This window comes from Microcaecilia unicolor, chromosome 3, assembly GCF_901765095.1.
Source record: "Microcaecilia unicolor chromosome 3, aMicUni1.1, whole genome shotgun sequence".
In the NCBI taxonomy this organism is placed as follows: domain Eukaryota; kingdom Metazoa; phylum Chordata; class Amphibia; order Gymnophiona; family Siphonopidae; genus Microcaecilia; species Microcaecilia unicolor.
The window spans coordinates 4,760,266-4,774,862 of record NC_044033.1 but is presented as its reverse complement, the minus strand read 5'-3'; the positions used below and the strand labels follow the sequence as shown (position 1 = coordinate 4,774,862).

The 14,597-nt window shown below is 47.5% G+C and overlaps 1 protein-coding gene across 2 annotated transcripts in view; it reads left to right on the top strand.

The window, feature by feature from the left end:
• LOC115465316 (histone H3.3) overlaps positions 1–14,324 on the top strand; it is a 52,610-nt gene extending 38,286 nt beyond the window's left edge. For both annotated transcript variants that reach the window (XM_030195719.1, XM_030195720.1), the window contains exon 4: positions 13,635–14,324. In XM_030195719.1, coding sequence (XP_030051579.1) covers positions 13,635–13,763 — 129 coding nt within the window. In that variant the 3' untranslated portion in view covers positions 13,764–14,324. The remainder of the gene's footprint in view (positions 1–13,634) is intronic.
• The last annotated feature ends 273 nt before the right edge of the window (positions 14,325–14,597 follow it).

Here is a 14,597-nt window from a genome sequence, read left to right as displayed (position 1 = left end):
GAGGGGAGCTGTAAAGTAATCACCTTTTGTGGGCCAGTCTTTTTCCTGATCAGCCCTGCTAGCATTTTGCCTTGCTTATTACCAAATTTATAAAGTTGATATCTATAGTATGTTGCTGATTTAATAGCTCTTTGATGGATTAAAGTATTTAAATTTATCTGTGTGGCTAGTAATTGCTCTCTTATTGTGGCTTGGGCTGTGTCTCCATATTGCTGTCGCAATTTAACTAATTGTTTCCCTAGCCTGAGTATTTCCTGTTCTCGTCTTTTTTTCTTTCGGCTGCAATAAGCTATTATTTCTCCTCGGAGTACAGCTTTCGCTGCCTCCCAGTATAATATAGGTTCTGATATATGCTTCTCGTTATGAATTTTATATTCCATCCATTTCTCTCTTATATATCTCAAAAATTCCTCATCATAATAAAGCTCAATTGGAAATATCCATTTCCGTCTCTTATATTGCGTGCCTTGGCTATTGATGTTAATATAGATTGGCGCATGATCAGATATTACAGTAGCATCTATGCCTGCCCCTTGCACATCTGGGAGAGCCCCCTCATTAATTAAAAGATAATCAATCCGGGATTGAGTATGATGCGCTCTTGAATAGTGTGTATAGTCTCTAAGATCTGGATTTAATATTCTCCACACATCTATAACTTCCAGTGCATCACACATCCAAGCAATGCCTTTCATATGATCCCCTTTTCCTCTCCCTTTGGTATAAGTCTTATCTATGGTTTCATCCGCCACAATGTTAAAGTCCCCCCCTATTACCGTCTGCACCTGCGGATCTTGTAATTTTATTGTTTGGATACGCTTAATTAAATTTTGAAAAAACTTTTTGCTGTACACATTCGGGGCATACACATTCACCAACAGCATTGGCCTTCCATCTATCTTTACCTTAGCTATGATAAATCGGCCCTCTGGGTCCACATACTTCTGGGTTACCTGGAGTGTTTTATGAATCAATATTGCTACTCCTGCTTTTTTCCCCACTGCTGGGGCCTCTAATATCGTTCCCACCCACCATGATTTTAGTTTTGCATGTTCCTGTGTTGTTAAATGTGTTTCTTGTAACATGGCTATCATTGCTCCCTTTTTGCGTAATTCCCCCATTATTTTTTTCCTCTTAATGGGCGAGCCTATACCTCCAACATTCCATGAGTATATTTTCATATCTTTCATGTTATTCCTCCATATTTTGCTTCTAATAGCTGGCTAAGGTCCTGCCAATTTCCGGGCTGCTGTCCCAGCTGCAGCAGTCCCTCATAATTACCACATGTCTTACATTGTGACTGAAAGTGTCTATAACCAAATGATTCCATCCCCTTTCCCCTTTGAGAAGAATTTAGCTGTATCTTTTCCTTTTGAATATTTTGCATCCCCTCCCCCTATCTCCTTTCCCCCCTTCCCTCCCTCCGTCCCTTAACATTAACCAAACTTTCCCCCCCGCTTGGCTGGTCACAACTAACCAATGCTTACCCCCCTCCCCGCTCTAGTCTTAGTCTAATATCTCTTTCCCCCTCCTCCAAAAAGGATAAGATATTATTAACATCATTCGCTCCCTTTCTTATGTGTATGTTAATTACTTCCCTACTGCATCCCCTATAAAGATTCCACCTATAGCATGTATCTTTGTACATTATCTTCTCCCCTCTTTTTTAACTTCATTTCAAGTCCAACTACAACATCTACCAAGTCCTGTTCTATGTATGCTTTAAGTTCTTACAAACTCTCCTGCCCTCGTCGTCTTCATTTTTCCCCCAAACTTCCTCATATCTTCGTTAATTCCGTACTTCCTGCTATCGACCGTTTCAAATTCACACAGGTCAGGTAGATCCAGTCTCTGCCGGCTCTAGTTCCGCTGCCCTCTCCAATTCGGCTACAAAGGCTCCCGCTTCTTTCTCCGATGTAAATATTTTTATATTTCCATTATGTGTCAGTTTCAAAGTGGCGGGATATTGCAATGAGAAGCGAATCTTCCTCTCAAATAGTTTTGAACACACTGATGAAAATGCCCGCCTTTTTGCTGATATTCCAGCCGAATAATCTTGGAAGCATAGGATCTTCTTGCCTTCATAAGTTAGAGTCGCTGCCGAGCGTGCTGTCTGTAGTATACACTGTTTATGCACAAAATTTAATATCTTGCAGATTACCACTCGCGATGTATTTTTCCCCATCTGGCGAGTTCCCAGACGATGAGCTCGCTCTATTCTCAATGGGCCTATTGACTCTGGAAAATCCACCTGTGTGTTTAACCATTGTTCCAGGGTTTTTTCCATCTGACGGGCCCCCAGCACCTCTGGCAGACCCACCAGGCGAATATTGTTCCGTCTGGAACGATTCTCTAAATCTTCGATTTTGTTTTCCATGTCTGCCACCCGTTTCTTCATGTTTTCCTGGTCTTTCTCCACTTCTGTTACGCGATCCTCAACCGCGCTGGTCCGTGTCTGGAATGCTATACATTCTTTAGTCAGTTCTCCGATTTTAGCGTTCAGCTGTTCCAGCTTACCGTCCAACTTTTGATCGATCGGGGCCAGACGCCGCTCAAGCAGATCCTCCATCACTACTGTTAGTTCTGACGTTATCTCCGCTATCCAAGCGGAGGAGACCGATGTTCCCGCCTCAGGAGGAGACGCCGCCATTTTGTATTCGGTCGTCTTTCCCCTCTGTTTGTCCCGCGCCGCTAATCTCGCTGTCATTTTCAGTTTTAACCAGCAGTACTGCCGACAGGAACGCTCCCCAAATGCTGTGCTACAATTTTATATTTTTTGGAGGGATCGATTCTTTTGCTGATTCGCGAGCGGGTAGGTTGGCGACGGAGAGAGATTCACCCGCGACCGCTCTCCATCACAGCATCACGTGACCGGGCTGAAAATTCCAATTTTAATGAGCCCTTATTTTGCAATATTTTCTTCTGCTAAAAGCCTGAGATTTATTAGGAAAGCACCAACATCTGTTCTAGTCACTTCCTATTCCCCCCTCTATCCTTGCTCCAGTGCTGCTGACCTTTAAGAAAGCCTTTAACTATCTGTATCTACTTGGAACCTTGAGAGGCTGCTGGAGTAAGTTTTCCTCCCTTGCCTGTGGGTTGTTTTGGGTTGTTTTTTTTTTTTTTTTTTGAGGGGGGGGGGTAGTATAGCAGAAATTAACCATCTCATTAATTGCAATAAGATGGGAGAGGGGTTAGACTGAATCTATTCTTCCACTGTTGCAAATAACCAAAGCCCGCAGGTTTTGAAGATCCTGGCCAGAGCATGGTCATACGGTAAGGTGGCATATCTTAAAAGAGAACAGGAAAAAAGTCCCGCTTCTTTACCATCCCTCCAGACCAGCTTAGATGGATGAGTTATGAAATCCTAGCAGCAGGTGGGTGGAGACTGTGAGCTACAGACTTGTGGAGCCTATAAGAGAGCTGTGCAGTCCTTCCCAGAGTCAGTATTCTCAGTCTCCCCATTCGAGCCTGCACAGGCTCACACCTCCATCGCCTGCAGGGAGACTGAGAAATACTGACTCTGGGAGGGCCTGCACAGCTAACTTGTATTACTGTAAATCGCTGAGACCTGCTACTTAGTATTAGCAGTATAGCAAATTTTAAATAAACTATAGTAGTAGCTCAAGGTGAGTTACATTCAGATACACTGGGTATTTCCCTGTCCCCAGAGGGCTTGGTCTGAGGCTGATATAAGTCGCTCTGTGGCATGGGGCGTTTTGCTTTTAGATTTCCCATGCTGATCTTGCTTCCAAAATAGTAAGATAAATGGGGAGTGGGGGAGCTGTGGCTCTGAGCTTCAAAATACTCCACAAACTGATATAGGCCAAGGATGTCAACATCTGCTGGACTTGAAGCACTGTAGCAATAGCTTGTGGACTGCTATAGTAGGACTTGTTTTCAAACCTGTCAAGGACAGAAAATGTTTTCCATTTAACTATTGTGTTTAAAGGATAGAGCAGTCTTTATGCAAACCTGCTGAATGGTAAAATCCCCATTTAGTTTTGGTGCATTTTTAAAATCCTTCCTCTCCGCGTAGTCTTCATCTCCAAGCTGAACTAACAATTCTACACAGGAGCACTTCATGGGACAGAGCCAGAAAGCCATTCCCACCTCCAGGCTGAATTAGGGCCATCTGGTCTGGGATTGGACACCTGGCTCAGAGAGGCCCTTGAACTCAAAGCCTATAATTGAGAACACTGCTGAACTGTGGAGCTTGTTGTAATAAACCATGTGTCCTGACTTACCGAGTTTGCAAAGAGTGTCTGGGGGATTTTAACCCTGACTTCCCTGATTCTCAGCCTGCTGCTCTAATTCTAGGGTGTTCCTTTTGCATAAGACTATGATTTGTGTTGCACTAATTAAGTCTTATTAAAATTGTTTATGGTAGGTCCTGCAAGGAGGAAGACAAGATGTTGTAGGTTGATTGCTGCAGCTCCTCTTCCCCCCCCCCTCCCCCCCCCCCCCCCCCCCCCCAGTGTTTGTCTGTATACAGATAGTATGGTTTTACTAGGGGGTTAAGGATGGAGGCATGCTTAGAGTTTGTAGGGTTAGCAGTAATGATCTGTACCATCGACTAAAGTATTTTATTTCTCCTGTATGCTGTATCTGTTTCTATGAACTGAAAGCAACAATATCAATTAGCTGAAAATGTATATCTATGCACACTGTGGCAAATGAGCCACATAATCCTATATAATTCTCACCTCCAACGTTCTATGCTTGGGACAGTGGCTCCCTGGCTGCAAGTGGTCTGCGAGGCAGACACGCACGGATGTCAGACGTCAACACAGCTGATTCCAAGGCAAGGAGTTCCCTACTCCTCCTACTGCCTCGGAATCAGCTGCCACCCCCTCCCGCGAACCTGTCGATTTCCCCCCCCCCCCCCCCCCCCCCGAACACCGAAAACTACCGCCGCCAGAAGCTGATGTCAGACGCACGGAGTTAAACTTTCTAAGAAGATGATTGAAGAACCGAAGGGAAGGTAGCAGCGGTGGCGGCAGTTTTTGCTGGCACGGGGGGGGGGGGGGGAACGACAGGTTCGTGGAAGGGGGGGGTTCGAGGGGACCGTAGCACGGGGGGGGGGGGGGAATTGCCTGCCTAAGGCCTGTTTCCTTGCCTACAGAAACGGGCCTTTTTTACTAGTTGCTCTATAATTTGCATTTGGGCTGCTCAGGGCTATACCTATAGTTTCAGAAAACAACAAGGCAGACTATCTGCAAAATCCAACGTGGAAAACAAAACAGATCAGTATAGTATCCAAAAAAGTTTATTGAAGATACCGTGTGTAAGACAATTGCCCAATTGGGCAATTGTCTTACGGTATCTTCAATAAACTTTTTTGGGATATTATACTGATCTGCTGTTTTGTATACCTATAGTTTGCCACGTGCCCACAGGGGCAGTCGCACAGAAAACTGAAGGCAGATAAATATAGCCTGTCCAGTCTGCCCATCCATTCTGCCTATCACCCCCTTGGAGATCTTGTGTACTTGTCCCAAGCTTCCTTGAATTCATCTCTCCATCTCTACCGGGGGGGAGGGGGAGGGGGGGTGGTTCATGACTTCATCCTTCACCACCCTTTCCTTGAAGTATTTCCTCAGGTTACTTCTGAGTCTGTCACATTGGCAGGTGTGTAACAAATGCCCAACATCTGACAGTATGTAAGAAACTAGAGGTAAACGTGAAGCTCTGTTGGAACAAACAGGGCCTCTCGGGGTCGCTCTGATTCACACTTAAGAACCTGATTTTATAACAGGGCATCTATGTAAAGTCGAGTAAGGTGCCTGCTTAAAACTTTCTTTTAAAATAAAACTCTCAGGAATAGGTTCAATAGTGCAGGAAATCCAACATGCATCACACCTCTTCTGAAGTTGGTGTAGATGTGTGCATGTGCCCATGAAATATGAACATTGTAAACACTGCCCCCCCATTCACTTAGTTTCAACAGTTTTTTATTGATGACACAACAATGAGCTGCAAAATCTACAAAATTCCAATAGGAAAACCACACAACAGGTTTGTTATCCATACAGTCTTTATCAAAGATTTTTCACCCCCAATCCAAGCAGAGCATGTGGAAACTAAACCCCTTCCCATACCCCCCACCCCAACAAATTGCCAGATACCCACAGAAATGCAAGGAACCTTACTCTTGTGGCCCAATGGTCAAACAAGATCAAAGCCCCTTCTAAATCCCCCCCCCCCCCCCCCCCATACACCCTACTTCAAAACAGGCATGTCCTTGAGTGTACTCCCCATCCTATCAACAAAACGAAAAAGGAATTAAGTACTGCACTCTCTTGGACTAAGACTATGCAGATAAGCTTCCTGCACCATTAAAAAGGTCATCTTCCGTTTCAGGGACCCCCTGGCTGCTCTTCTCACATGGCAAGTTGAATTTTTTTTTCTCCAATGCCAGTAGGACACAAGTGTTGCCATACTAGGAGAGACTGAAGGTCCATCAAGCCTAGCATCCTGTTTCTAACAGTGGCCAATCCAGGTCACAAGTACCTGGCAAGATCCCAAAACAGTACAATACGTTTTATGCTGTTTATCCTAGAAATACAGTGGATTTTCCCCAAGTCCATTTTAATAACGGCTTATGGCCTTTTCCTTTAGGAAGCTATCCAAACCATTTCTAAACCCTGCTAAGCTAACTGCTTTTATTATGTTCTCTAGCAACAAATTCCAGTGTTTAATTACAGCAGATGTGCAATACATTTTCACCCCTCCCCCATTCACTTAAACCACACCTGTGGGAACACCTTTCTGCATAGGAGTACATGCCATGTTACAACTTTAAGGGATTTCCTTTATGTAAAACCACATTAAAATTAACTCCCTTGAGGGTAGTTCACTTCCATAACCTGAACTGGTGTTAGCATTACCAAACCCTCTTAAAGTAATCAGAGAAAATTGTATTGGTGGCCTGGAAAGAGCCAAAAGAGGGCAGGATTTGTTTTTGTTCTACATTTTGTGCCTTGGTGGTAGTGAAATGGAGGTAGGCTAACCCCATGCAACAGTGGGAGGAGTGTTTCCTCACCCCCCCCCCCCCAAGTCACTTGTTGGAAAAACATTAATTTACCATACAAAGAACGCTTTATTTTCAAGCCTGCGTAACATAGTGTACTGATAGTTTATGGAAATTGTGGTGTGATTAAGCAGGAACATACATGCTTGTGTGAGAGGAGTTTAGTACACCCAAGTGAAGGGGAAACAAAACGGGGCAAAAAGGTAAAAGGAACATAATGTCTTCCAATGTAATAAAAACATATCTCATACTGCAGCTCTATACTCATTAAGTTTTGCAAACTATGATATCTTCAGCTTTGCTGTTTACATATTTATCTTTGTATTTCTAACACTCTGATCTTCCCATCCATGTCTCTAGGGCCTTGTCTCCTGTACTGTACTTGATTCACTGTCTATCACTATATGCATTCATGTACCTTCTCCCTCTACTACCCAAAAGGTTTCATAATATCCAATCTACACCAGCTGCAAAAGCTGTTTTCCCAGCTTTTAAGCATAAGGTAAAAACCACATCTAATGCACACATTTACTGCTTCATGTCTCAATATTGCTTATTACACAGCATCACAGGATCAGTGTTGTAAATAGCTTTTTCCTTATCAGCAGCAGATGGATCCATTAACTGATGGGTTGTATCCACCTACCAGCAGGTGGAGATAGAGAACACTGAAAAACCACAGTGACCCTTGGACGGCTAGCCCCAACTGCCTTCAGTATTTCTCTATCTCCCAGCAAATGTGGACGTAGCTTGATCAGCTTCTGGATTTCAGACTGCCTGGGGTGGCTCCTGTGCTTTGCCAGTTGAGCAGGGGTGTTGTGGCTGGTGGTGCCCACTTTAAAGGCATATAGGTTTGCCCTTTCCCTGCCTTATCCAGTCCTCCCGGAGTCCCTCTGTTGCTGCGTGCCTTCAACTTTCCTCACAGCGTTAAAAATAAAGTGCGCTTTACTGCGTGGCTGTTCGGAGGCTTTTTCCAGAGATTCTGGTTCAGAGCAGCTTGACCGGATCTCGTTGACTCTGTCTTTTGAGGTGAGTGGTGCCCAGCTCCTCCGAGGAGGTCCCACGGACACCGTTCCGAACGGGGTAAGTTTTGGCTCGAAGCCGCCATTTTATTGCTATATTTCCGTCCAGTCAGGCAATGGCTGCTAAGGCAGTAAGCGCTGCTCCCGTTGTGGTAAACGCAGACCGGTAGCAGGGATGTGCAAAACGTGCTCTTTAGACGCTTGCGCTAGTACGAGCATGGCGAGCGATGATTCTTCCTGCTCGATGGAGCTGGCAGCGGGCGCCGCATGTCTTGACCCTCACGGTTGCAGAGGAGTCTGAGTGCAGGGGCGCGCCTCGTTTAGAGGCTGCCAGAGGAGCTCCAACACCCGTTTCTCCTAATTCGGAGGCAGAGGGTTAGGGTGAGTTTTTCTTCCCTGAGTTTGTGCTTTTAATGCATAAAGCCTTCATGCTGAAAAGAGCTCGGCCGCAGGTGTCTGACACTGCTTTGCATTCTGGATCCCCTCCGGGTGTTGATGGCCCGGGGCTGGCTACAGAGGTTATTTCTTCCCCCGAGCGTTGGAAGGACACTAAACGTAGACGGGTAAATTCCCCGTCTGAAAGTGGCGCGCATCCCCCCCCCCCCCCCCCCCCCCCCCCCCCGTGGTCAGGCTGTGGGGAGTCTGAGGGATCTGGCAGGCCCTCATGGACGGATGATCCAGATGAGGGTGCCTGTTTGCCACTGGATTCGGATGATCCCAATGCGGTTTGGATTTTCGACTGCGACAAGCTTCCAGCTCTCATTACTGACGCCTTGCAGGCCCTCTCGATTGATGATCCTGCCGAGGTCGATGTCTTCTCTGTTAATCTTAGGATGGCGAGTACTAAGAAGCCTACTTGGGCCTTTCCTGTGCATGACTCCATCCAAGAGCTTAGCTCAATGGTGTGACCCCGATGGGCCTTTGAAAGTGGCCAGGGCTATGGGTCAGCTTTACCCTCTGAGTGAGGAGCACGTGGCCCCTTTGGGAATGCCTAAAGTGGATGTGTTGGTCACGGTGGTGACTAAAAAGACCACTCTCCCAGTAGAGGGAGGGGTCGCTTTGAAAGACATGCAGGATCGGCGGCTGGAATCCACGCTGAAGCGGTCCTTTGAAATTGCGGGCCTTGCCTTAAGGGCGTCTATTTGCAGTTCCTATGCAGCCCGGGCATGTCTTTCCTGGTTACAACAGGCGGTGGAACAGCCCGCAGATGGTGCGGGGTCCCTCTGAGGTTGCCCCACGGATGGAGTCGGCCCTGTCATTTTTTGCTGATGCCCTTTATGAACTGGTCAGAGCTTTGGCTAAACAGATGTCTGTGGCGGTTTCTGCCCGCCGCCTTCTTTGGCTACGGCATTGGGCGGCTGACATGGCTTCTAAGCAAAGGCTGGTGAGGTTACCCTTTTGGGGCCTCCTGTTTGGAGAGGAATTGGAGAAGATTGTGATAGACCTGTGGGACTCTAAGCCCCAGTGGTTACCTGAAGATGGGCCGAGGCCTTCTTCCAAGGGTCCTGTGTTTCCCTCCTCTTCCAGACCTCGCTTCCGTGAAGCTCGTAGGTATCGCCTGGGGCGCTCTGCTGGGTTTTCTCAACGTGCCCGTTTTCAGCAGAGGAACTCCTTTCACTCGGACAAACGTTCCGCAGAGTTCAGGGGCATCCTCCACAATGATGGGACGCCGGTCCACTCAATTCCTGCAGTAGGAGGACGTCTTTCCCTCTTTCTAGAGGAGTGGACCAAGATTACCTCAGATCAGTGGGTCCTGGACCTGATCAGAGAAGGTTACCGACTGGAATTCGGTGCCCCAGTGAGAGACGTGTTTGTGGAGTCCCGATGTGGCACTGCCGTAAAACAGGCGGCAGTAGAGGAGACCTTACAAGTCTTGCTGCGCCTCGGAGCGGTGATCCTGGTGCCCCTGGCCGCTATTCCATTAATTTTGTTGTGCCTCGAAAAGGTGGGTCTTTCAGACCAATCCTCGACTTACGAAGAGTCAATGAGGCCCTCGGAGTACGACACTTTTGCATGGAAACTTGGAGAGTGTCTCACGTCTCTGGACCTAAAAGAAGCATATTTGCACATTCATATTTGGCCCCCGCATCAGCGGTTTCTCCGGTTTGCGGTGTTGGGGCAACATTTCCAGTTTCAGACCTTGCCTTTCGGCCTAGCCACAGCTTCCTGTACCTTTTCCAAGGTAATGGTGGTCGTAGCTGCCTGTCTCAGGCGAGAGGGTATCAAGAGTTCACCCTTATCTCGACGACTGGCTCATCAGAGCGGATTCGGCAGCTGAAAGTCGTCTTGCCACAGCCAGAGTGAATACAGTCCTGCAGGCTCTAGACTAGAGAGCTGCACGGCTTCCGTCCCCGCGGGAATCCCGCGGAACCCGCAGGATTCCCGCGGGGACGGAGGCAGTTCCTGCGGGGTTCCTGCGGGGATGGAACCAGTTCTGTGGGCTTCCCGTGGAAGTGTAAGCTGCACCTGCACCAGCCTCTCATCTACTGAATACCAATTTATTTGAGTGCTGTCTCCTCCTCCTCTTCTTCCTTGCTTTAACAGCATAAATGTGGAAAGTCTTCCATTAAGGAGGTGGTAGAGTCACAAATGATGACGGAATTCAAAAAGGCGTGGGATGAACACAGAGGATCTCTAGTTAGAAAATGGAAGTTATATAAAAGCTAACCTTAAATGGCTGCATGTGTGTGGATGTGTCAAGTGACGCTTAGATGGCGACTCTGGCTGTGATGAACTAGAGCTGATACCTGGCAGACTTGTATGTTCTGTGTCTCATACATGGCAATCTGGTGTAGGATGGGCTGGAAAGGGCTTAGACAGCAACTTCAGTGGCTGGAACATGAGGACAGTGCTGGACAGACTTTTACGGTCTGTGTCCCACAAATGAGAACATGAATAGGCTGGAGTGGGCTTCGATGGCAACTCCAGCAGTTGGAACATAAGGATGGGGCCAGATAGACTCCTGTGGTCTTTGTTCCAGAAACACGAAAGAAAGACCATAATCAAGTATATAATATCACACTCGTTGATTTAATGATGAATTGATCATGAGTGTGACTATTGGGCAGAGTGGATGGACCGTTCAGGTCTATTTGCTATCACTTACTTTGTTACTATTAATCCTCTTTGCTCCCAGGCTGGTGCACAGACCTCAGCTCTGATACAGGCACGAGAATCAGATGTCACCTGACCTACTGGCGCGTGCATGTGGCGGCCTCTCAGCACACAATCCCAGTGAATCAGAGACAAATCTTACATGTGCGCACCAGAGTGTTCCAAGTTCCAACTTCCGTTCCGTCCTTGCCTACAGTGCTGTGGCTCAAATCCAGAAAGGGAGCTGACTGGAACTTTCTTTTATGTACTATTAAATTCTTACGGGGATGGGTGGGGATGGGTTAAATTCTTGCGGGGACGGGTGGGGACGGGTTGGGATGGTTTAAATTTTTGCTGGGATGGGTGGGTACGGGTAAGATTCCAGCGGGGATGGGTGGGGACGGGTAAGATTCCAGCAGGGACGGGCGGGGATGGGTAGGATTTCTGTCCCCGTGCAACTCTCTACTCTAGACTGGGTGGTCAATATACCCAAAAGTCACCTGACCCCCTCTGTCTCTCGAGTATTTGGGGGTCCAGTTCGACACGGCCTCGGGGTTTGTCTTTCTCCCAGACCAAAGACTCTGCAAGCTTCAGAATCAAGTCCGTCTGCTCCTGCGGATGCCTCGCCTGCAGAGGTGGTTCCTTGGGCAAGAGCGCATATGAGGCCTCTGCAGATTGCCCTGCTTCAACAATGGTCTCCGATTTCCCAGGAATATCAACGCAGACTAACGCGGCTCAGTATGGCGTGGTGGCTTTCCGACAGGATGTTGCGCCAAGGAATGCCGCTTGCACTTCCTCCTTGGTGCCTGGTGATAACAGATGCCAGCCTTTTGGACTGGGGAGCGCATTGCCAGGGAAGCTATGCTTAGGGTCAGTGGACAACCGTGGAAGCGGGGTGGTCCATCAATCGCTTGGAACTGAGAGCGATATTCCAGGCTCTTATGGCCATTCAAAAGACTCTGAAAGGGCTTGCTGTCTGGATTCTGTCAGACAACACGACAGCGGTGGCCTACATAAATCAGGGCGGCACTCAGTGCAGGGCCCTGGCTGCGGAGGCCACTCAGATTTGCCGCTGGGCCGAGCTCCACCTGCAGCTTGCCAGCAGCTCACATAGCAGGTCAGAGCAACGTGCAAGCCAATTTTCTCAGCAGGCATCAAATCGACCCGGCGGAATGGGCCTATCAAGGGCCAAGGAGGGAACACATACAGGAGGCCCGAGGCCCAGGGTTGAGCCACAGCATCCAACCCTGCCGAGTGAGGATCTCTCCTTCTGCTGAAAAAGCAAGGCACTTTGGCGTTTACCCTTGACGCCATTAGATCCAATCCGGGTGTCCCTCATTTGGCACAAATCTGAAGAAAAACTTCTGCCAGTTCCCATTCCGCCTGACCACGGGGGGGGGGGGGGGGGGGGATGCGCGCCACTTTCAGACGGGGAATTTACCCGTCTACGTTTAGCGTCCTTCCAACGCTCGGGGGGAAGAAATAACCTCTGTAGCCAGCCCCGGGCCATCAACACCCAGAGGGGATCCAGAATGCAAAGCAGTGTCAGACACCTGCGGCCGAGCTCTTTTCAGCATGAAGGCTTTATGCATTAAAAGCACAAACTCAGGGAAGAAAAACTCACTCTGACCCTCCGCCTCCGAATTAGGAGAAACGGGTGTTGGAGCTCCTCTGGCAGCCTCTAAACGAGGCGCCCCCCCTGCACTCAGACTCCTCTGCAACCGTGAGGGTCGAGACATGCGGCGCCCGCTGCCAGCTCCATCGAGCGGGAAGAATCATCTCTCGCCATGCTCGTACTAGCGCAAGCGTCTAAAGAGCACGTTTTGCAGAGCCCTGCTACCGGTCTGCGTTTACCACAACGGGAGCAGCGCTTACTGCCTTAGCAGCCATTGCCCGACTGGACGGAAATATAGCATTAAAATGGCGGCTTCGAGCCAAAACTTACCCCGTTCGGAACTGTGTCCGTGGGACCTCCCCGGAGGAGCTGGGCACCACTCTCACCTCAAAAGACAGAGTCAACGAGATCCGGTCAAGCTGCTCTGAACCAGAATCTCTGGAAAAAGCCTCCGAACAGCCACACAGTAAAGCGCACTTTATTTTTAACGCTGTGAGGAAAGTTGAAGGCAGGCAGCAACAGAGGGACTCCGGGAGGACTGGATAAGGCAGGGAAAGGGCAAACCTATATGCCTTTAAAGTGGGCACCACCAGCCACAACACCCCTGGCTCAACTGGCAAAGCACAGGAGCCACCCCAGGCAGTCTGAAATCCAGGAGCTGATCAAGCTACGTCCACATTTGCTGGGAGATAGAGAAATACTGAAGGCAGTTGGGGCTAGCCATCCAAGGGTCACTGTGGTTTTTCAGTGTTCTCTATCTCCACCTGCTGGTAGGCGGATACAATCCATCAGTTAATGGATTCATCTGCTGTGACTAAAGGAAAGAAAATTACCAAGGTAAGAACCTAATTTTCTCATTTGTTTTTTCTTTTAGGAGGCAAGTGAAGCCTACCTAGTCGGGCTGTTTGAAGATACCAATCTGTGTGCTATTCACGCCAAACGCGTCACAATCATGCCAAAAGATATCCAGCTAGCACGCCGCATACGTGGAGAACGTGCTTAGAACTCCACCATGATGGGAACACACTCATTCTTTAAACCAGAAAAAAAATCTCTTCCTGTTATTAGTAGTTATGAACGTTTAGATTTTTTTTTCACATGGGGGGGGGAGGGCTATGGGGAGAATAAGTTACTTTAAGTATAAGGTTGCAAACTTGGGGGTGGGTTGGGAGGGAGGGGATAAGAGAAGAGGTGTAATGGGGACAGAATCAGGTATTGATAAGGTTTTGGGATTTTTTTTTTTCCATTTTCATTTGTGTGTTTTTAATATAAATGCGGGGACATAAAGCATTAATGCAGTCAGTGTTTCAGCAATTCAACTTTATAATGATTATAAAAATCTTAATTTTTCTGGACAATGCCAGCATTTGGATTTTTTTAAAACAAGTAAATTTCTTATCAAAGGCAACTAAATGGTGTTTGTAGCATTTTTATCATACAGTAGATTCCATTCACTATATCCTTTTTTTTTTTCTGAGTTGTCCTACATGCAACTACATGTTTTTAATGTTGTCTGTCTTCTGTGCTGTTCCTGTAAGTTTGCTATTAAAATACATTAAACTAATTCAGTGTGGTCTCTGTGATTTAAGCCCCAGCATCTTGATTATTGCAGTATTGTTGTTTAATGGTGCTTGGCTATGTAATGCCACAGCATGATGTAGCATTACCCTTCCAAGAAATTTTAAGCCCAATGAATGATTTAAACCATTATTACAGTGTTTGTATAATGCTTTTATTTTTCTCTCTGAGGCCCTTGAGTTACTCCTCCATTCTCTCGCCTGTGCCCCCCCCCCCCCCCCCCCCCCCACAAAAAAAAAAAAACAACTAGAGCTGGCTA